The following is a 25992-nucleotide window of genomic DNA, read 5'->3' on the forward strand; positions in this document are numbered from 1 at the left end:
GGTGTGACCCTCCAGGCCTCTCCGGCTGAAACTAGAGGAAGAAAGTGAGCTTGGAGATAAGTGGTGAGCACACAGAAGGGCGGGCTTCTTTGAAACCAGGCCTCGAATCAAAAGCAGGCCTGGGTGCAAGATTCCAAGGCAAAGTCAGGGACTGAGGCAGAAACTGAAATAAAGTGGCCAAAGCTGACATTAAATTTCTGAGAGTTCTAGATTTCAAAGTTCAAGATCAGTCAAAACAAGCTCACAGTGAAAGATGCAAACACCATCACGAGTAGAAGCCGGCAAACAGCAAAGGTGGGCTCAGGCCCTGGTAACTCGCGATCTGGAGTCAGACGCGGAGTGTTCAGTAGGCGCATAAGATCTGAAAATGCATGGCAATCACAAGAAACAAGCAATAAGTGGCTTTTCCGCATGATCCGAAGGGCATGTGAAAGCAGAATTTTCAGAAATAAACGCACCTGTTAACGCAAATGAAACAATAAGCACAGCTGAAGAAAGACTTATGAAACTGGAAGATAGACGTGAAGAAATTACCCAGCAAGAGGATGAGATGGACAGAGGAGGAAAGGTGGGCAGGGAGGGAGGGCAGAAGGGGAGGCCACCCGTCCAGCTAGAGGCCAGGAAGACAAGCGTGCGGGGAGGCATAGCGTGTGCCAAGCTGCGTGGACAGGCACCTCCACCCAGAGATCCTGCGGAGGAGGGCAGAAGGGCGACACCAGGAGGGGTGGCATCACAGAGGGCGGCGGGAGCGGCAGCCCGTGCGGAAGCATGGGCCCAGCAACGCCAGCTCGGGGTAAAGACGCCGAAGGGCCAGCACCGCGGGCCTCGCACAGGCAGAGGTGGGGAGGGACGGCTGGGCAACGGGTCCCCAGACCCGGGGGAAGCCCCCGGCCTCCTAGCTGAGCTGAAGCCAGGCTAGATTTTCTTAGAAGCAGAGTAAATAACAGGTCCCAGGTCCTGAAAATCTTACTACAATAAAAATTACGGGATCATCTTAAACCATGAGAAATTTATGTGGCTTTCTTAATAAGACTGTATGTCCAGGTTTGTGACTGCAAGGGTGAGCCTCAGCCAAAGTACGGGTCTCCGAGGTGAGTGTCAAGCACATGCTGGTGGTGGGCACCAGCCTTGCCCCAAACCCTCTGGGCGTCCTGGGTCACAACTCGGCCTCTGAGTCCCGGGGGCACTGCCTGAAAGTCGGGACCCCGGGAGGCGCCGGGGCTGGTCCAGTCCTCTGCTGCCGCCATCGTGAGATCCTTCATGATCTGGAGCAAGTGTCCGGCCCCTGACAGGCCCTGGCTGGACGTCCACCCCAGGAGGCCTGTATGTGCAGGCAGGCAGGGCCCCCAGGGGCACAGAGCAGATCTGAGCATCCCCAGCCGCCACGCTGGGCCGTCCTGAGGACGTTCCTCTAAGGAGCTGGCTGTCCACCCTCCCCACACGCCTCCCACAGGGGAGGGGGCCCTGCCAGGCACTGACCGGCCTCGAGCTCGCAGAGTGGCCCGCCTGCAGAAGGGGTCCCACCTGGGGCTCCCCCCTCCCTGGGCTGCACAGAGCTCCTCAGGCCTCGTCCGTCATGAATGGCAACTCTGCCTGAGCTGAGCAGCACCACCAGGAGCCCCAGAGCTCTGCCCCCGCCCCCGGCGAGATGGACGGGCCCCCACTGCCGCTCGAGTCGGGCCTGGACACGGCCGGCGGCCCACAAGTGGCTTCCCACCTGGGGAAGACTGTGTGGTCCAAGAGGCAGCCACCCAGGCCTCCAAGTGTGTGGACAAGGATGCATTTCAACCAAGATGTCCTTCGGGATTTAAAATAAGGACCACGTTCACACCCAGCATGTGGAGTTCGGTACCGCCCAAGAGCCCGATGCCTTCCTGCCCACAGCTGCCTCCCATCGAGGTGGTCCTTGGGGAGGGGGCCCAGGGTCCGGAGCCAGGCTGGCCCAGTCGAGACACGGGACGTGGAACCTGCCCAGGACGCCGGGCTGGGGCCGCTGGGCCACAGAGACGGCGCCCATCCCAGGGGGACAGCACAGACGGTGGTCCCTGCAGGCATACTCAGGGGCTCGACAGGAGGGCACCCAGACGACCCTCGTGGGCCCTAAATCCACGCATGTCCTGGTGAAAGACGCAGGGCAGAAGCAGACACGGGGGAGGAGGCCACGTGAGGACGGAGGCCCGGGTTGGGCGATGCAGCCTGGGGCCCAGGGACGCCAGGCAGCCCAGAGGCCAGAGGAGGTAGGAAGGGCCCCAGAGCCGTTGCAGGGAGCACAGCCACGGACACCCTGACTCTGGACGGTGCGGACTTCTGCTGTTGAAGCCACCAGCACGTGGTCCTCTGCCCCGTGGCCCTGAAAACCGGCAGTGTCCCGCAAGGGCAGATGGTCCCATCCGTGGGCCTCCACACGGCCAGGGTGCAGACCTGCTCCTGCCCACTCAGGATGGGCTGTAATAGCTGCAGGGTAGACGGGGATCGTCCAGGTCTTATCAGAGGACCAAGGGCCAGGGGCTGATCATCCCCCACAAAGGATCAGTCCGGCAGCCACAGATGGAAGAAGGGTCCCCTGATCCCAAACCAGGACGTAACCTGCCCCTCATCGAGAAGGAAATGCTCCCAGCAAAACAGCCACCGTCACTATCTCAGGTGATTTTCTGAGTGTGCCCAGAACGGCCCCCGCGCCCTGAAGCAGCGCACCGTGAACTCAACCTTCACACGCGGACGACAGAGGCAGCCTGCGGAACGGCGCCAGGGCCCGCCTTCTGGCCGTCTGCGACGTGGGCGTGGGCGGGCTTGAGGGCTGCAGCTCCAGCCATTCTGTCGTCGGGGGGTGGGGGGGCATGTGTGTGGGAGCCCACCTTGGTCCCCAGGCCCTGTCTCTGGTTCCCGAGGACTCTGCCCTCAAACGCTTCTATCCCTGAGGCCTGCCACGCGCCCCCCGCAGCAGCTCTGGGCTGGCAGAACCGCCAGGGGTCACGCCACAGCATTGGCACTGGTTTTGAAAGATGGGCTGGACACATGCCGCTTGGCTAATGCAACAGTGGGGACAGGATACTGAGAACGGGTCTTCACGACTCCGTTTGCGTTGTTAAGAACAACGTGGGCAGGGCTGTGGGGGCCGGCAGGGTGCAGCCCAGCATCCACCTGGAAAGTCAGGACCAAGATTGGCCAGGAGCGGCCTCGGGTGACTCCCCGCTCTTCCTGCTCCAGGAGCCTGGACTCACCGGGCTCCGCAGTGCGAACCTTGGCAGAGGAGTTAGAACTAGAAGCTTGTCTTCGGCCGGTTTTGAGCAGCAGCAGAAACCAGAGGGCTTGAGGGAAAGGCCCAGGGCCAGGGCGGGGAGGGCAGGACTCACCCGCCTGCCGGGCGCCCTGGGGGAACCGCGTCCTCTCACCTGTGGGGCTGCCTGTCGGTCGCCCGCCCTCTGGCTCGGCACCCTAGCTTCCTCTGCTGCCTTCATGGGCCCCTGGCCTGGCTGGAATCCCAGGTGACGTCAGACGCCGCTGCCACAATTCTGATTCAGGTGAGACTCAAGTCAAGTTGGGGTGCAGGGGCTTTGCAGTCAGGACAGAGGACAGGTCCTGGGGGGGTGTGCGTGAAATGTGTGTGTAACCGTGGGAGGGGGGTGGCTTGGCAGCCGGGAGGGGAGGAAGGGCCTGGGGGTGGGGGTGGGGGTGTGTGTGAAGTGTGTGTGTAACCGTGGGAGGGGGTGGCTTGGCAGCCGGGAGGGGAGGAAGGGCCTGGGGTGGCTCCTCGGCCAGTCACAAGGCAGTGAAGCTGGAAGCGACCGGAAGGCCACTCTTCCCCTGGAGGCTGGGCCTCCGGGCAGCCTGGGGCGGCTTCCTCCACCAGAGGGGGTCCTGGGGGACCCACAGGAAGACCCCTGCACCCCGGGTCAGAGCACTCAGCACTAGCACCTCCGTCACCCCAGCCCCAGAACCTCTGCTGAGCACTGCTGTCCAGGGCAGCGGGGGTGCCCGCGGGCTCACCGCCTGGAGGTGAGAGGGCAGCAGGTGTCCCGAGAAGGACGGAGACAGTGGAAGAGCCTCTGAGGTCTGCGCTTTGACACGGGCAGCCCGGGGCCCAGGCGGGCAAGAAGACCGATCGCCTCCAGCCGGAGTAAGGTTGCACCCCGCCCCGACCCCCCCACCGCCAGCGCGGCCCAACTGCGCGCGGCGCCCAGGGCCCGGCCCCGACCGCGCCGAGGCGCTCGCCGCGCGCTCCCGCCGTCCCCCGGCGCTCGCAGGGCGCTCCCACTCCCCGCCCTCTGCACCCGCTCCGTGGGGTCCCAACCCCGCGGCCCCGGCCCCCAACGCGGACCCACAGCGTCTCCGCGGAGAGGCTCGCACCCGACCGGCCCACCCGGCAGGGCGGTCCGCGCGCCCCTCCGTCTCCCGGCGCCCGGGGGCCGGGAGGACCAGGAGGCGCCGCCCCCGCCCGCCGAGCCGCGTGGCCCCGGGGCCCGCGCCGACCCGCCTTGTAAGGCAGGGGCCGGGCGAGGCCGGCCTCGGGGCGCCGGGCGGCCGCGGGCAGGGCCGGGCGGGGCGGCCGGGGCGCGCGGGGCGGGCCGGGGCCGCGCTTCCCAATGAGCGCGCGGCGCGCAGGGCGTGGGCCGGGCCGGGCGCGGAAGCGGGGGGCCGGGGGCGGGCCCGGGCCGGGGGCGGGGCCGGCGCGGGGAGCGGCGGCGCGAGCGCAGGCCGGGCACCGGGTCGCTCGCGGCCGAGTCGCGGAGGCGCTGCCGCTGCGGTCGCCGCATCTCCGAGGTAAGTGGCCGCGGGGCGCTGTCTCGGGGCGCGGGGCGCCTGCTCCTCCGGCCACCTGCACCCGCGCGCCGGCCGCGTCCCTTCCCCGAGGCCCCGCGCCCCCCAGCTGCCGGCGCCCGGCTCGGCGCTCGGACCCCCGCGGCTGCGGGTCTGGGGACGGGCGGCGGGGCGCGGGCTGGAGCGGCCGGCGATGCAGAGGGCGGGTTTGTAATCGGCCCTCGCTGGGGCGCCCCGGCCTTTCTGCCCGTCGTGGCGCAGAGGACAGAGCGCGCCCCTCGCAGCCCCTTCCCCCTCCGCGTCCATCTGCATAAACACCGTTCACACGCCCAGGCCCGGGGTGGCGGCTGCCAACGAGACGGCAGGAATTTAGGGCTTGGAGGCTTTGAAATGGAGCCGCTGTCACGCTGCACGAATTTCAGGGCCACAGAAAGGGCCGTTTGCGTCCGCGGCCCAGAATGAGCGCGATCCTCTGGCGAGAACACCGCCCCTCTGTGTCGGGCATTGCTGTGCCCTATCGGAGCAGGTGAGTGTGTCAGGCCGACACTGCGACCCAGAATCCGCCAGAGGGGTGTTCTGTTTTCTTATCGCATGTGGGCGCGTAACCGTCAATCCAGATAAAGAGGTTGGCGGCCGGTGTCTGCGTTCCTCACGCCCCTGGGGACCAGAGCCCCGCCCTTGGAGGAGGATCCGGAGAAACCCTTTATCTGCGGCTTCAGTTATGTAAATGAAGCCTGGAAGTGGGGTGGGAAGAAGGGCCCCGCGCCTGCCGCGTTGATGGGCGTTTCGTGTTCTCTGAAGGCGAGACACCTCTGCGGCTGAGCGGCTGTGCCGTCGCCCCTGTGTGCGCTTATTGGCTGATTCGTCCGACATTTGCGAAGGATGAAAGGCCTAGCTTCCCAGGCCCCCAGCGCGCGTCCTGGGGCTCCCCAGGGCTGGTTTGTCAGGGAGGGCTGCGGGCAGGGCCTCCGCAGAGCCTGGGCGGTGGTCAGTGAACCCTGACCTGAACTCCAAATGCCCTGGGACCACATCCGGGGATGGAGCGGTGGGGTGGGGAGGGCGAGCTTGGAGCCGGCAGGAAACGGGGTGGGCGGCCACGGGAGGGGCGCCTTGAGGGGGCCTTCCCCTGGACTCCTGGTCGCGGCTCTGGTACCGGCCCCTGTTCCAGCCCGGCGGTTGGAATCTCAGGGCTCAGGGATAGCGAGGGGGCAAGGCGGTGCTGGTGAATTTCCTGGGAGTATCTGCCAAGCGCCACACACACGAGCGTGCGTGTTTTCCTGGGAAAAGGGCCCGTGGCCTTCATGACTTTCAGAAGGAGCTCAGGAAGGTGCCATCATTTAAGCACTACATTAAGGAATTATTCTTTCTGGAATGACGATGTGAGAGAGAGATCAGAGGAAGCCATGTGGGGCCGTGTTGCTGTCGCCTCGCCGTTGTTTGCCGAATCTTTGCGAATCCTTTGAAGTAGCAATAAATAAACTTTTCACTACATACAAGGTTATAGATGCTCGCTGTGGGAAATGGGCAAATCACAGGAGAATTTCGTAAAGAAAATTAAAATGGCTCATCACTGATGGAGGTGAGCAGCCAAAGTGCCCTCCGGGGCCGCTTCCCCGTGGCTCGCTTCCCCGGTGGGTAGAGGAGCCGTTCCCTGCAGAAGAGGCTGAGAATTAAACGCTTCCTCGGGGAGAGGCTTGCTGACTTAGTGCCAGGGCTATTTATAGCTGGTGATGTTGCTGGTGAGGCTGGAGGAGCACGTACAAGAGATGCCGTCCGGGGATGAGGGGGCCACGCGGCACCGGGCATCCGGTCCTGCTCGGCCCGCCTGGCGCCACCCTGGAGCCCCGGCAGACCCGGGTGCGGGGCCTTGTGAGGAGCGACCCACCTCCATCCCTGGCCGCCCCACTGACAGGTGTTCCCAGGGCAGGAAGGAGTGGAGCCCTGGTGGGGCCTGCGGGGCCCTGGCGTGCCCGCTCACCACCCAGCCCCCCCTGGGAGAGCAGCTTCCTCTCTGGCTGTGGAGGTGGCTGTGGGGTCACAGTCCATGGATCCCCAGAGCTGGCACCCCCAAACCCCAGCATCCTCGACGGAACCTCGGTGTCCCAGCTCAGCAGCGCCTCTGTGGAGGGCACATCCTCTGCGGCATTCACGTGGCTGCTCCTGGGGTGCGTCACCAGCGGGGTGCATCACGGGGGTGTCACCAGGGGGTGGGTCACTGGGGGATGGGTCACCGGGGGGGTGGGTCACTGGGGGGGTCACTGGGAGGATGTGTTGCTGGAGGGGGGTTGCGTCCTCAGGGGGTGTGTTGCTGTGGGGGGGAGGTTGCGTCCTCAGGGGGTGTGTCGCTGGTGGTGGGGGCTTGTGTTGCCAGGGGTTTGGGTCACTGGGGGGTCACTGGGAGGATGTGTTGCTGGGGGATGGGTTGCGTCCTCAGGGGGTGTGTCGCTGGTGGTGGTGGGGTTGTGTTGCCAGGGGGTTGGGTCACTGGGAGGGTCACCAGGAGGGTGTGTTGCCCGGGGGGCGGCGCGCGTCCCCAGGTGGTGCAGGGTCTGTGATCTGTAGCCTCCAGGAGGGCATGTGGGGGAGGGCGGGGCTGGGAGAGGACCTCGGCAGGGTCAGGAGTGTGCTGTGGCCCTGGCAGGGAAGCAAGACTCCTTGCAGGCTGCGGAGTTGCCCTTTGACTGTACCAGGACTTGCGGAGACATGCAGAGAAGCTCAGCCACAATGTAATGTGTGAGTGTCCAAAGGAAGAACCTTCCTGGCTGAGAACACGTAAGCTGACTCCCATGGGCTGTGAGGATGGCGGTGCTCCGCCTTTGGCACCGAACGCTCGTGTCTTCTGCGACGTGGGGGTGGGGAGCGCATTTTCTCTCTCGCACCGCTTTCCCTTTTCTTGCTAGATTTGTGGAAAGGGAGGACTGTCCTTTCTCCAAGCCCAGGAGTTAAGAGCACCCGGGGCCCTTCCCCTGCCCCTGCTGCGCGGCGTCCCTGAGTGAGCCCCTCCTGTCCCGAGTGTGCCCCTCCTGTCCCGAGTGTGCGTGCCCAGCACAGTCCCCCTGCTCTGGGCCGAGTTTCCCAGGGTCTCACCCTGTTGCATCCGTGTGTTAGGGCCCAGGTGCCCAGACGCAGGTGAATCCTGGGAGGGCCGCCCTGGCGGGAACGTCACGAAGCTGTACGTCTCACACGCCCTCTGCCTCCGGCCGCCGCGGCCACAGCTCTGAGCCTGAGCCGCCTCCGGAAGCAGGTTCAGGGCTCACTCCGCTCCGCAGCCCTGGGCCCACGCCTCCCGGGGTACCCTTCTGTCTCCTGCAGGGGCCAGGCTGTGCCTCCTGCTGGCTTTCCAGCCTGAACCTGTCCGCCCCCCACCCCTTGTCTAGTCTGACCTCGGTTCAGGCTCCCGCACCGTCAGCGCGCGTCCGTTCTGTGAACACGCCACCACCGTTCGCTGCTCTGCTGTGCCCCACGGGCCCTGAGTTGCTTCTGATTTCTGGTTCCTGTGAGTGCGGCCACCAGGAGCCCTCCTGCTCTGCTCCTTGGGGGACAGGCGAGCGTCTGCAGGGCCCCGGGTGCCGCCTCCCAGTCGCAGCCCCATTGCCAGCAGCCCGGGGGCAGGCCATGGCTGCCTGCAGGGCGTGGGGCAGAGCCTGCGCTTCAGGCCACAGTGATGGGCCCGGCGTCTCCACCAAGCCTGGCAACCGAGCCCCCCTGCGCCTTGCGGATTCCTCCGAGCTTCCTGGTTGATCCACAGGGCTCTCTCTAGATTCTGGAGACCAGCAGCGTAGGTTGCACGTAGGAGACACTTTGTCCACCCCATAGCCGCCTTTTCACTCCTTAACTGACACTTTTGGAGGAGCAGAAGTCCCACGTTTCAGAGTCTTCTGCTTTGGGGACAGTGGTCTTGTGTGCCGTACGCAGTCTCTCCCACGCAAGGACATCAGGTGTTCTTAAGCATCACCCACCTGGGGCTTAGTGGCCTTGCCTCCAGCTACAGTCGGCACCTGAATTAATCCTTATTTCTCGCCGTGTGTCCAGTCGGTAAGCCTCTCTCCTTTCCTGGAGAACATTTTCTTCCCTCTTTTCCTGCAGGACCACCTTGCCGTCCACACTCTCTCTGCCTTGCGGGTGAGTGGGGAGCTTTCTTCTGCCCCGTGGTTTATTCTCTGTCCTAGACCAGGACCACACACCACTTCATTTCCAGAACTTCCCATCAAGTCTCAAAACCGCCGGGCAAATCCCCCACCTGCTCTTCCTCCGAGCTGGCTGCTTAATCCTCGATCTTTTGCCATTTCGTTTGCTTTGCCTCCAGCTTGTCTCCCAACCCAGAACACAAAACAGGTGTGGGCACTTTTGGTTGGATTAGACTAAAGCTGGGTGACTTCGGGGACGCCGGGCATCTCTGTGCGTTCGGCCTCAGTCTGTGTTCGTGACGTTGCTGTTCTCAGTGACGAGTCGACGGTCTTGCACAACTTTTGTTAAGTTGACCCCTACGAAATTGATTTCCTCACATTATTTTAAATGATGTATTTCTAAACACTGTGATTGTGTGGTTTTGCTGCTTCATGGAAATAAAATAGATTTTTGTATGACTACCATGTAGGCAGAAATCTTGATAAACTCACGCTGACTCTGAAAAATTTCCCAGGACCCCTTTGGACTTCGTGTGTGCACAGGCATAGAAACTGGGGGCGGCGGCCGCTTCCTTCTTCCTCCGTGTCTATGCCACTCTGTGCTTGTCTCGCCGCACCGAGCAGAGGTGAGCAGAAGCCGCGACAGCAGGCAGGTGTCCTCGCCTTACTCCAGCTGGAAGAGAAACTTGTTCAGCATCCGCATAGTTTTGTAGTTTTTTGTAGGTACCCATTATCAAGGGTTTCCCTGGGGGCTCAGATGATAAAGAATCCACCTGCAATGCAGGAGACCTGGGTTCGATCCCTGGGTCGGGAAGATCCCCTGGAGAAGGGAATGGTGACCCACTCCAGTATTCTGGCCTGGAGAAGTCCATGGACAGAGGAGCCCAGTGGACTACAGTCCATGGGGCGGTAAAGAGCACACGGCTGAGCAAGTAACACACCGTCCATTGTGAAGCTGAGAAATGTGCTTCCTTTTCTGATTTGCTAAGAATTGTTATGATGAATAAATGCTAAATTCCATCAAATTATTTTCATGTGTGTACACCAGGTGTCAGTCACTCTCTGCAGCCCCAGGGGCGGTAGCCTGCCAGGCTCCTCTGTCCATGGGTGGGATTCTCCAGGCAAAAAAAGTACTGGAGTGGGCTGCCATTCCCGTCTCTGGGGGATCTTCCCGACCTGGGATCAAACCTGGGCCTCCCGCGCTGCAGGCGGATTCTTTATCATCTGGGCCAGCAGGAAAGCCCGTGTATACCATACACACACACGCACGCCTGTATACATGTGCGTACATGCGTGCGTCTGTATACATGTGCGTACACACGGGCGCCTGTATACATGTGCGTACATGCGTGCGTCTGTATACATGTGCGTACACACGGGCGCCTGTATACATGTGCGTACACACGCATGTGCCTGTATACATGTGCGTACATGCGTGCGTTTGTATACAAGTGCATACACACGGGCGCCTGTATACATGCGTGTACACACGCATTTGCATACGTATGTGTACACACGCACGTGCCTGTATACATGTGCGTACACACACGCACGCCTGTATACATGTGCGTACACACGCGCATCTGTATACATGTGCACACACACATTTGCATACATATGTGTACACGGGCACGTGCCTGTATACATGTGTGTACATGCGTGCGTTTGTATACATGTGTGTGCACACACGTTTACACCACATCTAGGTGTTTTCTTTCGGGGATTTCTGATCCAGTTCTTTAATCTGCCCTGCTGTGAAACTGATCCACTGAGTTCTGAATTTTAGTTGTTAAGCTTTTCAGGGCTGGACTCTATGTGTTCTCTTCTCAAAGCCGCTTCCTGCATTCTCCCAGCCTCTGTTCTCTTCTGGAATTCCTCACCTCACCCTTCCTCTTTGCACATGGCATGCACCACCCATTTCTTCTGCACATGGCACACACTGTTACTTTGAATCAGTGTCCAGCTGAGTCCAGTACAGAGAGTGGAGCCTCTCGTTTCTGTCCCCGCTTGTCTCTGCAGGCTCTTGGCACTTCCCGTTAAGCTTGGCTGTTTCTTTGCCATGTGTGGACACGGTGATCTAAAGATGTCAGAGAAGTGTCTCTGTCTCCAGTGGGAGTCTCTTCCTCTGGAGTGGGTGTGTCCAGCAGTGTTTGGGGCACCAGCGATCCAGGGCCCCCAAGTCCATATTGTGAGTTGAGAGGAGCCCACTTGGCGGCCCTTGCTGGCTGCCCGTCCACTCCCGGGCGTCCCTCCATCTGGCAGGCCTCGCCTCACCCCCAGCCCTGAGTGTGGGGCCAGCTGCTACGGGGCCCCCCTCCCCCGGGGTGAGCCGGGGGCTTCCTGCTCCCTGGGGATGGTGGCCTGGCCTCCACTCCAGTGCCAGGGGCCACCTCTCCCCTCTGTGGGGCTTTGAGGCCTTCGGGCCACACTGTCCTCCACCTGCCAGCCAGTCAGGTGTGGGCAGCCGCCCGCCCCGCAGCCCTGGGTCTGCCCCTGGCCTGTGCGTGGCCTCCCACTGTCTGCAGCCCCACCGGGCCCACCCTTGGTGCCGCAGTGTCCTGGGGTCTTGGTGCCGCAGTGTCCTGGGGTCTTGGTGGTCCCGGGCAGGAGAGGCCTGGCTCTCTGACCAGCTGTGTAGGCCCATGGTGACTGCCGGGCGCTGCCGTTGGGGAGAGGCCAGGCCACCCACGGCAGCCACGTTTCTAGAATGACAGGCTTCCTGCCGAGGCCTTCGCCTCTCCCACCGTGCATAGCAGCAGGGGGCCAGAGCCCAGGACGGGCCCGCTGCTGGCTCTGGCCACCGGGTCTGTGTGCCCGCCTGGCACTTCACCACTTGGGCCTCCGCGAGCACTTTTCTCTGGGGCAGGGACCCCCTCCCCAGCCCCCCGGCCTCCCTGGTGTGTGAGGGTCCAGGGCTGCTGTAGCAAATGCCCGCAGGACATTTATCCCAGAGTCCTGCACTCTGTCCTGCACTCTGGGATAAAAAGGCTGCAACAGCAGAAACGTGTCCTCCTTCCGCTCTGGGCCAGAGCCCTGTCCGAGGTAAAGCTGGGGCAGGACTGAGCTCCCTCGGGAGGCCCCAGAGGGCCCCTCCTGCTGCTTCCGTCTCCCAGGGGTGCCAGGGGCCCCTGGGCTCGGGGCCGCGGCGCTCCCGTCTCTGCCTCCATCTTTGCCTGGCCTCTGCTCTGTATCTGTCTCTTCCCTCCCGTCCCTCACAAGGATGCCTGTCTCTGGACTTAGGGCCACCCTGGTCCAGAGGTCCTTAGCTTGATGACGTCTGCAGGGACCCTTCTTCCAAACAAGGTTCACCCACCTTGTGAGGGTGTGAGCACACCTGACTTACCTGGCACCAGGCGGGCTGCAAGTTCTGTGTTCTTGGGCTTTGTAAGAAGCAGGCTGACGGCAGAGGCCGGCTCTGGGGCCTGGACACTGGGGCCCGGGTGTGGCTCCTGGGAGGCCAAGGGGTCCCCAGGAGGGAAACCCCCAGCCTCGCAGGGACCCAGTGACCCCTGTCCACATGAGGTCTGCTGAGGGCAGGGCTGGTAACCGTGTCCTGGCCTCTTCCTCCCCCGCCTCAGCCCAGTGGCAGCAGCCTTCAGGTTCAGGGGTGGGGCAGCTGCAGGAGCGTGGCCCTGGTCCTCGTTGGATGCCTCCCTCGGAAAGACTGCCCACCCACCCCTTTCTTCTCATCCTGGAGACGTCACCTCTGACTCCGGGACCCGGACCAGTGTGGCTGTGACCAGGCTGCTCCGAGGGACACCTCACCCTGTGCGAGAGGTCCCCACCTCTGGGGGCCTTTCCGGGCCCCTGGCCTGAAGTGCATGACGCAGGCCCTGAGTGTCTTCCTCGTCAGGCAGTGCGGTCACACGCCCCTCCCTGCCAGGGCCTCTGCAGAGCCTGCGACAGGCAGGCTGGGGCGGGGGGCTGCATCCACGCTGAGACTCCAGGCACCATCAGCTCCGAGGGGCAGGTGCCCGCCTGGGAGGCTCCGCTGACTGGGACGGGTGGTCATTCACGTCGAGCGCTGGGCAGCTGTGGAGTGGTGGCCGTATCGTGATTCGAATATGCACAACTGCCAAATGGCTGCGTTGGGCTCAAATGAACTCTGGGATAAAGGGCCAAGGCTTCAGGCCGCGGGCAGCCAGCGGGTCTGCAGGCCTGGCTCTGCTGCTCCCGGGGCTGTTTGCTCGGCGACTGTGCCCTTGCTGGGGGCTGATCCCACCCTGGGAGCCGAGCTCTGGTGGGTGGGGGGCTGCAGAGTGGTGGCGTCTGCTCCCTTGGCTTGGTCTTTTGAATATACTGTCCACCTCCTCCCCCCACCTGCAAGCTCTTCTGCAGGGGTCCAGTGCTCACACCTGGCGGGGGTCCGGGCGGTGGGCGGGGGTCCGGGGGGTGGGCGGGGGTCCTCCCTGGCCTAGCTGACCCGGCGCCCAGCCTCATCTGCGTGGCTACAGAGTGAGCGTGCTCGGGGCTCCAGTGAGGGCAGCGGGCGTCACACCCCCAGCCTCCCTGCTCCGCCACATCTGCCCTGGGACTAGGCCCTTGGGGGCCGAGCCGGCCAGGGTGCTGAGGTGCCCCGGGAGGTGCCCGCTCACTCTGCACTGCCTCTGCTCCGTCCGCCCGCTGCACAGGGCCTCTGGGTTCCCTCTGTGTGTCCAGCGGTATCTGGCGTGGGGCCTTCTGTGGCTCGGCCTCCATGGGGCTGAGGTCAGGTGCCCTCAGCAGACGGTCAGCCTGGCTGGCGGCCGGCGCTCTGTCAAGGTCCAAGCTCGGCCCGCTTGTCAGAGCCTCAGGGACCTGCCGTTTCCAGAGCCCATGCAGTTCTTACACAGAAGCTGGTCAGCAGGACCCTGAGCCTGGGGGTCATGCTGGTTGGCCCGGCCATGGCCCAGGGACTTGGGCTCCCGGCCTGGGGGGAGGGTGCTGCCCGTGATCTGGATTGTGGGGGCTGCCAGCCGCCAGCCACCCTGAGGAGCCCACAGCCTCTCCCGGCCTGGCTCCCACTCCCGAGCCCCCAGGGTGTGGTCACTCAGCAGGGCAGGCGCCCCCGAGCTCTTCAAGTGGGGGTTGCGATGCTGGCCCAACAGCCCAGCCCGGTGACCAGGCAGAGCCTGAGGGGGGTCCTGCGCTGTGGCTCCAGCTCCCCCGTGTTGTCAGCCCGGCTCGCTGGGTATGAGGTGGGAGAATCACAAAGCTTGGAGTTGGGGCGTCCTGAAGCCTGAAGGCCCCTCGCCCGCTCGGGGCTGGTCGGCCCTGGGTTTTGCAGAGCAGGACCTCACACAGCCCCCGGGGAGGTGCTGGGAGCTTGGAGGGTAGGGAGTGGGGGGCAGAGGGTCCCCTGTGCAGGTCCGAGCTCCAGACGTGTGCACCCTGCCCCTCTGCACACCAGCCTAGACCCCTCTCTAGCGACGCTTGTCCCCTCCTCCCAGGGAGGCTGGGTCATCTGGGCACACCTGGCACCCGCAGGAGGCAGCGTGTCATCTGGGCACACCTGGCAGGAGCGGGAGGCAGCGTGTCTGGTCTACACCGAGCCTTCAGGCCCAGAGCACGCCGAGGGGTGGGAGGGGCCTGGGGCTGAAGGCAGCCGGATTCCCAGGGCAGGATGCGCCATCCGTCAGGAAGTGCCTGCAGGCTGGGGTATAGACTGTGGGCAGGATGAGGGGCTGAAAGCTGAGGGAGCCAGGGAGTGGAGGTGTGTTCACACCTGCAGAAGAAAGAATCCACACTCGATCTTCACTCTCAGCACAGATCTGCCTTCTGCTCCAGCAAGGAGAACCAGGAGAGACAGAGTTGATGCTGCCTTTAAAACACCACCTGGTCCAGCTCACGGACACACCTGGTCCCGCTCACAGGCACACCCGGTCCAGCTCACAGACACAGCTGGTCCCGCTCACAGGCACACCTGGTCCCGCTCACAGGGATACCTGGTCCAGGTCACAGGCACACCTGGTCCCGCTCACGGGCACACCTGGTCCCGCTCACGGGCACACCTGGTCCCGCTCACAGGGATACCTGGTGCAGGTCACAGGCACACCTGGTCCAGGTCACAGGCACACCTGGTCCCGCTCACGGGCACACCTGGTCCTGCTCACGGGCACCTGGTCCTGTTGCAGGCACATCGCCATCATGGATTCTCAGCCCTCCTGGCTGGGACACTGTGCTGAAGTCACGCAGAGGTGGTGACTGTGGTGTGTAAGCGTCCGTCTTGTGTGACCTTTTCTATAGGGGCCTCTTCAGGCGCCCATCTTAAGGGCATTGCCAGGCAGAGTTCTGGACATACAGCCCCTCCTCATTTCCCTCCACCGAGGCCTCGGGGGTCTGCGGGCCGCAGCAGGGCCGGCTGGGCCACCTCACGCAGCTGCCTTCAGGTCCCCTGCCTGCCCACCTGTCCTCCCAGCCCCGGCCCTGGTCCACATGAGGACCAGCTGCTGAGACGCCTCCCTGCAAACAGGGACAGAGCCTGCCAGGCATCCTGCCTGCAGGCGCTCACCTGCTCTACAGCCCTGTCGGCTCCGACACGGGCCGTGTGATTCGCTCTCCCACCCAGCCCGGCTTCTCCCAGAACACCCTGGAGTCACTGAGTCCCCTTGGAGAGCTTCCCACCCGCACACAGGGTCTGACTCCTATTTTTTTAGTTTATTTTTGGCTGCGCTGGGTCTTTATGGCCGTGCACTGGCTCACTGTGGTAGCTCGTCTTCTCTCCTATGGCTTCCAGGCTCCAGGCACCCTGGCTCAGAACCTGTGATGCTCCGGCTTAGCTGCTCTGCGGTGGGCAGGACCTTCCCGGACCAGGGACCGAACCTGGGTCCCCTGCATGGGCAGGCGGATCCTTAACCACTGGATCTCCAGGGAAGTCCTGACTCCTGTTCTTTTTGCTAAAGTAATTTTCAGATTATTAGATACTGTGTGTTCACGGTGAACACAGAGCCCTGGACGGAGAGCTTGGCCCTGGGGCTCACAGCCACGTTCACAGCCACGTCCACCCGGCCCCGAGCCCTGGGCCCCGGCCTCCCGCACCAGCAACGGGGCCTCCGGCGCATCTCGAGCTTTGCCGACCTTTCTTTGGGGAGCTCGTAGGTCCCGAGCTCAGCCGGGTCTGGCAGGGACTCCTGCCTGGCCCAGCGCTGCCTCCTGTGCTCTTAGGCCTGAGGGCTTTCTGCGGGTCCGGCTGTGAGCGAGCTCGCTGTCCACGGCTCTGGCCGCCCAGCTGGACTCATGCTTGGGCTGTGTCCTGCCTTCTCTCTGCTCGCTGACCTGCTGGTTCTTCTGAGGCCACTGCTCCTCTGGGGGCTGGGCTCTCGGGTCTCGTCCCAGCCACCGGCCGTGCCTCTGGGGATATCGATGCTCAGCTCCGGGCCCCCCAAAGCTGCTGGAGGTGGATGTGTCCCAGCCCCATGGGAACCCGGGCCCAGCCTTGGGGATTCACTGGGCTCTGGACCCTGTCAGCCGCGCCTCCAACACAGAGCCTCCACCCTGGGCCTGGGCGCAGCTGTGCTCAGCCCTTGGGGTCCCCCAGACGCCTGCCCTCACCTGGGGCCCCCTCTCCCCCCAGCACTCCGCTTGGCCACCCAGGTGAGGGGCACCCTGGTCAGCAGGCTGGGCCCTGAGGTGGGGGCAGTTGTGTGACTGCTCTGGATCCTCTAGGGGACTGTGTCACCCCACCGGTGCCCAGAGGGGTGTCGCTCGGGGAGCCCCCAGAGCAGGAGCCGGGGGGAGGGGGAGGGGATCGCTGGGGTGGTCCTGCACCCCCTGGGCTGCTGGCCGCGTGCTCCCCGCGTGACTGGGGCTGGGACCTTGGGGACAGGTGGACAGGGTGCCGGGGCCGGAGGGGCTGGGCTGTGTCTGCAGCAGACGAAGGACACTCGGTGTCCCCCACGGTTGCAAGGTGGCTTCCGGGCAGGGCTGCTGTCCGTGGGTGGCAGGGCGGTCTCACACAGCTGCCCACAAAGCAGGTGACCTCTCATCTCTTCCTCCCAGCAACATGGCTGACAGCAAGCCCAAGCCCTCCAAGCCCGCCAACAAGACGCCCCCCAAGTCCCCGGGGGAGCCCGCCAAGGACAAGGCAACCAAGAGGCTGTCGCTCGAGTCGGAAGGGGCCGGCGAGGGGGCGGCCGCGGCGGGCGTGGAGCTCAGTGCCCTGGAGGAGGCCTTCCGGAGGTTCGCGGTGCACGGGGACGCCCGGGCGTCGGGCCGGGAGATGCACGGCAAGAACTGGTCCAAGCTGTGCCGGGACTGCCAGGTGATCGATGGCCGGAGCGTGACCGTCACTGACGTGGACATCGTCTTCAGCAAGATCAAGTGCGTGCCGGCTCCGCCCGGGGCCGTCGAGGGTGGGGCTGGGTCCCTGCGGGCGGGGCCAGAGCCACACCTGTGGGGCAGCTGGGTGGGGCCAGGGGCTCTAGTCCGCCGGAGGGTCTCGCTGGCTGAGTCCTGCCTGCGGGGGGCCGTCGCGGGGGAGGGCTAGGTCCCTCGGGCGGGGCCAGGGGCTCTGGTTGGGGGAGGGTCTCCAGAGGGTGAGTCCTGCCTGCGGGGGCTGGCGGGGGTGGCACCCGGAAGCAGGCGTCCGTGGTGCGGCTCCTCAGCTCTGGGGGCGTTCATGTGTGGGGAAGGGCAGGGGTAATGAACAGTGGCCGCTGCATGCGTGTCCACGTGTGTCCACACGCGTGAGCACCTCCAGGGGTCAGCACGCCCCTCCCCCTCTCATGGCTGCCACACCCGGGACCACACCTGAGAAAAGCACCCGCCGCGTCACACACGTGTGCACGTGTACGCACACGTAGAGCTCAGGGCTCCACTCCCTGGTCAGGGCTCACCCGGAGGACGAACGCTTTGGACAGGCCCCAAGGCTCCGTGTGCAGGACGTGTGGGCAGTGGGGGGACACAGGCCCTCCTGCCCCAGGAAGGGTGGCCCCTTCTGGCCCCAGCCCCACTCCAGAGGGCAGAACGCCAGCTGCTCGAACACGCGGGCCACCCCAGCCCCCCGGCTGCCCGGACCCCAGCATCACTGCCTCAGCTCACGGGGTGCTGGCCGTCTGGGGGCACGGGCCCAGCGAGGGTTGGTATCAAGACACAGTTAAGAGCAGCCTGTGGCTCCTTCCCGCTGCCCTCCTGAACCTAGACTCCCCGTGGGGTCCCTGTGACCTGTCCTGGGGGCGGACCCCCAGACCTCCTGGGTATGGAGTGAGGGACCCACCCTCACGCTCTTGTCCTTGGGGAGACGCAGGCGGTGCTCCGGGTAGGGTCCTGCAGGACAGGCCGGGCTCCTGGGTGCCCAGGTCTGCAGAGCATGGTGCGGTGTGGACGTGTGCATGCTGGTTGAGGGTCCCCAGGTGGCCGTCCCGGCAGAGGTGGCCCAGCTCGTGGGAGCTGTGTTCTCGGACACAGAGCCGCGGGGCTGACAGCGGCGGCTGTTTCTGTTTGGGGCGGTTGCCATGGCTCGGTGGCCCTGCTGCCGGCCGGTATCTGCAGCCTCTGTTTGGGCCTGTCGCCATGGCAGCGCTTGTTTGTTTTGATGTTACTATGTGTTAAGTTTTAAACAAACTTCTTGCCCTCTTCCCTAGGCCTTGATTGAAAACTATTGTTTCTGAGACGGGCTCCCCACCCCCATCCCTGCTCCGCCACCCCAGGGCCAAAGGAGTGAGCGCAGGACGCCATTCCCATGAGCACACCGGGCGTCCGACACCTCCGTCAGGGGCCCATGGGTGGCGGGGTCCCTGCGTGCGTGCCCAGGTGGGGCAGGTGTGGGTGGGGGGGGGCTTCCCCTCCTGGCCCCCACTCACAGCTTTCTGGCCCGTGGTCACATTCCCTGGGCTGACTGGGACGATGCGGGCCGGGCGGGGACTGTCTGAAGCATGGAGCGTGTGTATCCGTGGAGCCTGAGGAGCAGGTGGGGTGGGCTGAGCTCCTGGGAGGCGGTGTCACAGGCCCGTCAGGGGGCCGCCCCTGCGTCCAGGCTGGTAGGGACGCCGCCCCTAGGTCCTGCTTCCAGCTGTGGTATTGCGGTCTCACAGGGTCCGGAGGTCCTTCTCCCGGCCCCCTGAGGCTGTGCAGGCATCCAGCAGCGCCTGGCCTGGCTTTGCCGTGGCCCTCCTGGTGCATGTGCAGAGCCTGGGCCTGGGGTGGGGGCCGGCCGGCATCCCAGAACTGCGTGTGGGCAGCGTTGCCCTCGGGCCCCAGGCCCAGGCGGGGGTGAGGCCAGGAGGCGGCCCGCAGAGGGGAGCCGGGCAGAGAGCAGGGACCGGTGTCTGGCGCTACTTATGTGGCAGCTCGCATGTCCACTGCGGTCCAGTCCCCCCAGGCCTCCCCTGGCCCAGGGCTGCTGGGGGTCAGGTCCCACCTCCTTTTCTCTGAACGGGTCGCCGTGTCCGGCTCCTGCAGGTTAGGGGCGCCTGGAGTCGGCTTCCTCCAGCCCCCGCAGGCGGCAGGTTATCTGTGGTCTGGGGTGGGTGCGGGGGACCCTTGCCTCGTCCTGGGATGTGTCGGCCAAAGTCCAGGGCCCTTCGTGACGCTGGCCCGGGAGGCACAGACCTCTGTCCTCGGAGGGCTGGCTGGCCCCCCGCCAGGATCCCTGGCCGCCCAGCGTCCCCGGGTGACCTGCCCTGGGCCTGCAGGCCCGGGAGTGCAGCGCCCAGGGAGCTCAGCTTGGGGGCCACGTGTGTGCCCAGTGACCCCATTACCGCCAGGCCAGCGTCCCCACAGGACAACAGCCTCTGACCCGGGTGCCAGGCGGGAGAAGGGGCGTCTGCTGTGGGGACCCTCTCATCTCTGCTCTGATCTGCAGAATAGGCGCCCTGTGTCTGCACAGCTGTGTCAAGGCGCCTCCGGGGAAGAGCTGGCATTGTCACTGGAGAGCTCCCCAGGGACTGCTCTCAGCAGCGGGCCACGGGCCCCCGGGGAAGCTCCCTGCTGGTCCTGACCAGGCCCCGAACTCTGTGGGGCAGTCACGGTGGGGACGCCTGCCCCGCCTGGCGCGGCAGGCAGGTCAGCCCCGGGCCCCGTGTCCACGCGATCTGAATGCGGCCTCTGACGGAGGCCCGGGCGGTCGTGCCCCCACCCTGGCCAAGTGATTCACGCTGGTGGCGCCTGGCGCCGTGGTTCGGGGAGGGCTGTGTGCCCCCCGGCTGGACACTGGGCTGCCGGTCGGGCCTGGAGCCCATGAATAGAGACAGGCTCGCCTTTGATGGCCCGGGACAAACAAGCGGGACCCCGTGGCCATGAAGGGTCACCCCCCAGCTGGGACAGCGGGTTCCCTGCCCACGGTGGGGCCGGGCCCGTGGCCTCAGAGTGGCCGTGCAGGGCGGTGGGGCTTCAAGGGGCGGGCGCAACCCACGGCCTAGACGTCCAGTCTCAGGAGTCCTCCTTCCGCTGTCGCCCTGACCTCGGTGTAGTCGGTCAGCGTGTCCTGTGTCCTCAGGCTCACGCGTCAAGTGTGAGTCCCTTTCTGTGCCGGGGATGTCCCGAGGCGTGTCTGTCCATCGTCACCGAGCTGCTTGAGTTCTGGTGACTGAACAGGTCTGTGAACAGGAGGGTGGGCAAGTGGGCCAGGAGGGGTTGTGGGGCTGTGCGGGCCGCCGGCCTCCCAGGGGCCCCGCCGCACCCCGCTGCGCGCTCATCCGGCCTTCAGGGCAGCTGTGCTGGTGGGTGTGTGCCGTGCCGGGGCGCCCCTCGCCTCCCTCACGCCCGGCAGCGTGGAGCGCCCTCCTCTGGCTGGTTTGCGCCTGGTGGGCCCTGGGCAGTGTCCGGCTCGCACGGTTTTGCCCAGCTTTTGCCTTGGGGGGTTTCTCCCTCTTGCTGAGGTGTAAGAGTTATTTGCGTTCAGATGCGAACACTTCAGCCAACTGTCTCCAGTCCGCGGCTTGCCTTTTGCCTCTCTTAACAGTATCTTTTCGAAGAGCGTGGTTTTAAAAGTCTTGGTCAAGTCCAGTTCATTTTTTTTTCCTGGATTGTTTCTGGGGGGTTGTTTCTAAGAAGATCTCTGCCTAAGCCAGGGTCACAAAGATTTCCACCTGTATGCTCTCTCACAAGGTGGCCGGTTCAGGCGCTGGGACAAGCGCAGGGCTGTGGTCCAGTGAGACTATAGGCGGTGTGGGGCCAGCCCAGGCCTACTCCTCTGCACACGGCCCACCAGTCGCTGTGGCTCTGTTTGCTGAAAAGACAGTATGCGACCACTCACTGCCTCTGTGACCTTGTTGAAATCCTGTGCTCCCCATCTCTGACGCCGTCCTGCGGCCGCTGTGGCCAGCGCCAACGTGGGCTTGGCGCCTTCCACCCAGGGTGCCCTCCAGCCAGGACCCCGGGCACCTCAGCCACGCTGCCCCTGGAGTCCTGGCTCCTGCAGGAGGCCTCTCTCCTCATCCCAGGCACGTCCCCACCTTCTCTTGCTGTAAAACACTGAAACCCTCACAGAACGAACGGATTAGCCGGGGGAGATCTCCAGGGCGAGGAACTGTTTACCAGTTAAGATTCTCAGAGATGGAGAGCCAGTTCAGAGTCATCTTGAAGTTGGGAGAATGACCTACCAGGTCCGGGCAGCCAGGGGCTGTGTCTTCGTGGAGAGCTGCTCCCAGGCCCCTGGTCAGGCTGGGACATGGGGAGGCGGCCCCCAATCCTATCCTCTGGGGACGGTGCTTCCTTGCAGCCTGGGAGCCCCCCTCCACACTGCGGGGGGCGACCTGCTTCCCACCCTCTCTCTCTGCGGGTCCGTCTCCCACGGAGGCCGCACGCTCGCCTGCTTGAGAACCAGACGAGGCTGTGTTTTGATGTCCAGTCTTTCATAAACGATGTGCTTTCTTTAAGCTTCTCTGCGAGACAATTCATATTTGCTGCCGTTGCCAATGGCAACCAGCTGCTGGGCGCAAACACTGCAGGCTGAGGTGGGGGAGGGGCAGGCTCGCTCCGGGCTCTGCAGGGGAGGCGGGGGTCCCTGGTGTCACGGGGCCCCTGGGCGCCCCCTGAGACTCCACTCCCTGCAGGGGCAAGTCCTGCAGGACCATCACGTTCGAGCAGTTCAAGGAGGCGCTGGAGGAGCTCGCCAAGAAGAGATTCAAAGACAAGAGCGCGGAGGAGGCTGTCAGGGAGGTGCACAAGCTCATCGAGGGCAAGGCCCCCATCATCTCGGGGGTGACGGTGAGCGCCCCGGGCAGGTGGGCGGGACAGGTGTGGGTCCCCGCGCGGGCGGCCCCTGTCTGTGGTCTGGGCCCCAGGCTGACCTCCCCCACGCCCCTGCTCTCTTGCAGAAAGCCATCTCCTCACCCACTGTGTCACGGCTCACGGACACCAGCAAGTTCACGGGCTCCCACAAAGAGCGCTTCGACCCGTCAGGCAGGGGCAAGGGCCGGGCGGGCCGTGTGGACCTCGTGGATGAGTCGGGCTACGTGCCGGGCTACAAGCACGCGGGCACCTACGACCAGAAGGTGCAGGGGGGCAAGTAGCCGGCGGGCCTCCCGTCGTCGGGGCCCTCGCCACCTCCACTTCATTACATTCCTGCGCTCACCGGCAGAACTCGGACCTGGGGCTGGGTGGCCGAGGAGCCACCGCCTCCCTCCCGCCCAGCCCTCGCGCCCCCTGGACCCCAGCTTTGGCCCCTGAACTCACCTTTCCTAACACACCTGCTTCGTCCCTGCCAGGAATTAGACAGCTGGCCCTTTCCAAAGTGTCTCCCAGAACAAGACCACACCGGCCACTGGCTTGCAGCAAAGGGGTGTCCTAAGGAGCTGGTGGGACAGACCCTGTCGGGCCGGGTCTGTGCTGACGAGGGCGCCGACCTGCAGCCCCGATGACGTGGGGGAGCACAGTCAGGGCCCCGTGGGGCCCAGAGGGCACCGTGCAGGCAGGGGAGGCGGGCACACGCGCGTACACACGTGCACACACGCCGCACAGCGCACACATGTACACACATGCTGCACACGTGTGCACACACATATACACGCTGCACGGGCGCACACACGTACACACATGCTGCATGCGTACGCACACAGGCTGCACATGTGCGCACACATGTGCCCACACGCTGCACACGCGCGCGTACACGTACACGCTGCACGCGTGCCCACACACGTACCCACACGCTGCGCACAGGCCACACACACACGCACGTGCGCACACAGGCTGCACACGCACACACACACGCTGCACACGTGCACACACACACGCGTGCCCATGGACCAAGGCTGTGCTAAGGGTGGGCGCTGAGCTGAGGGCTGCTGTGCAAAGGAAGGAGCCTCCTCCGTCAACCAAACTGACTTGAAGTGTGAAGTTATAGGATTCTGAAACTAAGGGCAATTCATTTCATTTCGCTTTTCTGAGAAGAAATAAGAAATGGTTAATAGAGTTTGCTCTCAGAACAGCTCAGGGAAGACTCAGAATAGCCCGTCTCTGGGCCTCTCTTTCACAACCCCTGTGCCTCGAGTCCTGGACCAGGAAGACTCCTGGGCTCAAGGCTGCGGGTGGCCCGGCTGCCCCCTCCGTCCCCCTCCAGCCGGCCCCCTTATCCACTGCTGCCCAGGAGAGCAGAAATCGCAGGGCGAGCCCAGCCTGAGGAGGGCCTGGGTGGGCAGCATCTGTGTTCGGGGTCTCCGAGAGGCCAGAGGCGGGGCCTCCGGTCGCACTGCCTCCTTGGCAACGTGCCCTTTTGTGTGAGCACGGCCGCAGCCTGGCACGTGACCCGCTAGGCCCCAGGGTCCTGGGGTCAGTCTTGGGAAAGCCCATGGCGGCCCCTGGGGAGTGCCTCCTGGAGTCCACTGCTCTACCACTGTCCGTCCTGTGTCCAGGGCAGTGGGCTGCCTGGGGCACCCCTCCCTGGACACATGGCTGGCCCACAGCACAGGTGGCTTCGAGAAGGCCAGCACTGCCACGCACGCTGGTCCCTGCTGGACCTGGAGGCCCTGCCCACTGCAAAGGGGCTCAGGTCAGCGCTGGACACGCCGGATCGGCAGTGGCTCCCGCGGGCAGCTTCGTCCTAAGCCCCTGAGACCCCGCTGCAGAAACACCTGGGAAGTGAGGGATGGAACTCAGGCGTCCGGAAGCACTTGGAGGACAAGATCACTACCATCTGGGAAGTCTCCAACTCGGGGAAGCAAGGCCACCCAGCCAGGCCCTCACTCCACTGCCAGGAAGCCGAAGGCTGGGGGGCAGGCGGGCAGGACACCGGCCCCTGCCCTGGGCTGTTCTCCCAGAGGCAGCTGTCAGGTAGGGAAACACGTGTCCCACAGCCCCCAGGCCTGGCCTCAGGGCAGCACCCCCGCTGCGGGAGACCAGCTCCCCAGGGCCTCGGTGGCCCCGCCCCCAGGCCAGGGAAGGTCAGTGCACCGTGGCCACCCAGGCCCAGCCCCAGCCCCACGCTCTTGGGCTCCTGAGGCGTCCAGAGGCATCCGGGCGGGTCTCGCGTGTCCCTGGCCTGGCTGAGGTTTCCTTCCCTAAGTGCAGCTCTGGAAATGCACCTCCAGCTCAGGGCAGGGCGAGCGGAGGTCCCGGGCCTGCCAGCCCTGTAACTCAGCATGGACACGGATCGCACAGACAGGCAGGTGTGCGTCTTGCTGCATGTTCTCTGCAACACCCGCTCGCTTCTACTAACCGCGGTCAACTAGAAACTACACGTCTGTCTGTGCCAAGGAAACCACAACAAGCCGCTGGGACGCGGGGACGTGGTCGGGGCACTCCTTGCGGAGGCGCCCAGCCAGGACCGCAGCGCGCACGTGAGCACCGCCGCCCCCGTATTTATTTCTATTTAACGCTGTAGGAGAAGCAACCAGGCAACAGTCAGGTCGCCAAAACTGAAGCTGAAACCACGTATGTTTAAAATATTACAGGAAGAGGTCTATATTTGTACTGGAGTATTTTTACACCTTGAGTATCCTCAGTCTTAAGGTTCGAGCAGGTGGAAACCGGTCGGGAAGAGGCAGGTGGGGGCTTGGGCCATCCACACTCCAGGGGCCGCCAGCTCAGGGCAGGCCGAGGCGGCCCCTCGTGGCCTGGGGGTGGAGGCTTTGTGGGAAGCCCAGCACCCTGCGGTCAGGAGGCCTCTGCGGCCATGTGGGAGGAGGGAGGCGAGGCACAGGCCCCACGGCCCAGGAGGCCCGTGGTCACCGGAAAGGCCGCCAGTGCGGACCCCCCCCCCCCAGGACCCAGCGGGCACCGGTGCCACTATCAGGTGTCCCCACGGCACAGGCTGACGACTCAGCCATACTGTGAAGTGGCGAGACCGTCCTCAGAGCTCTGAGCCCGGGCAGCCTCCCTCCACAGACCGACTACTGAACGTTCTGGGGCCCCGCGCCTCAGCGGTGTGGCCTCGCCCGGGGAGGGAGGCGCTGCCCCGCACTCGGGGGTGCTTTTGGCTAACGCTCTTGTCCCCAGACCAAGCCAGGCAACGAGGAAACGCACATGACTCAGACTTGAAAGGGGTCATAGGCTACTGGTTTGTACCAAGTCTTTTCAGGAAAGGGAAATAAATGTACATAGAGATGCGTCTATTTTTGCACTGTTTCCTTACTGTGAGGGAGTGATGAGAGCGCCACCTGGGCAGTGTGCTGGGGCAAGCAGCGGGTAGCGGCATGGAATCCGGACTCAGAGCTGCTCTCCAGGAGCTCCAGGGGCGTCTGGGGGCTGGCTTGGAGCCGGCTCTCCAGGAGCTTCGAGGGCATCTGGGGGGCTTGGAGCCGGCTCTCCAGGAGCTCCGGGGGCATCTGGGGGGCTCGGAGCCAGCTCTCCAGGAGCTCCGGGGGCATCTGGGGGGCTCAGAGCCAGCTCTCCAGGAGCTCCGGGGGCATCTGGGGGCTGGCTTGGAGCCGGCTCTCCAGGAGCTCCAGGGGTGTCTGGGGGGCTCGGAGCCGGCTCTCCAGGAGCTCCGGGGCAGTCGGGGGCAGGCATGGTGTTCCCCCGGAGCTGCTGTCTGAGGCCTGCTCGCAAACCTGTGGTGAAAGCTCGCTGTCTGTCTGCATACCTCCTTGCGTGCTCCCTGTTGCTAACATTGTGTCCGGTTGGTAAAGTGGCAAATAAAGGTGTTGGATCATGGCCTGTGATCTTACAGCTGCGCCGTGTGTGCGGGCGTCACATGGGGCCACAGCGGCGGGACCGCCCCACAGTGCTCACAGCGGGGAGTGGGGTCTGGACA

General features: G+C 64.4%; 1 protein-coding gene across 4 annotated transcripts; it reads left to right on the top strand.

The window, feature by feature from the left end:
* TPPP (tubulin polymerization promoting protein) lies at positions 3765-25892 on the top strand. Of its 4 annotated transcripts, XM_018065644.1 has the most exons (5): positions 4676-4761; positions 15601-15765; positions 16863-17183; positions 21857-22010; positions 22121-25892. In XM_018065644.1, exons 3-5 carry the CDS (start codon positions 16867-16869, stop codon positions 22313-22315), a joined length of 666 nt encoding a protein of 221 aa, XP_017921133.1. In that variant the 5' UTR covers positions 4676-4761; positions 15601-15765; positions 16863-16866; the 3' UTR covers positions 22316-25892. The 4 variants fall into 4 exon arrangements, with proteins under 4 accessions (XP_017921135.1, XP_017921132.1, XP_017921133.1 ...); XM_018065646.1 differs by lacking the exons at positions 4676-4761; positions 15601-15765 and adding an exon at positions 3765-4117; XM_018065643.1 differs by lacking the exon at positions 15601-15765 and having other exon boundaries at positions 4674-4761.

Source organism: Capra hircus, chromosome 20 (genome assembly GCF_001704415.2).
Source record: "Capra hircus breed San Clemente chromosome 20, ASM170441v1, whole genome shotgun sequence".
In the NCBI taxonomy this organism is placed as follows: Eukaryota; Metazoa; Chordata; class Mammalia; order Artiodactyla; family Bovidae; genus Capra; species Capra hircus.

Bases quoted from the DNA above. Each gene is read 5' to 3' on its own strand.
- TPPP (XM_018065642.1), top strand. From the start codon at position 5,217: ATGAGCGCGATCCTCTGGCGAGAACACCGCCCCTCTGTGTCGGGCATT. The intron at 17,184-21,856 runs GTGCGTGCCGGC...CACTCCCTGCAG, and splicing joins ATCGTCTTCAGCAAGATCAA to GGGCAAGTCCTGCAGGACCA. The intron at 22,011-22,120 runs GTGAGCGCCCCG...GCTCTCTTGCAG, and splicing joins CCATCATCTCGGGGGTGACG to AAAGCCATCTCCTCACCCAC.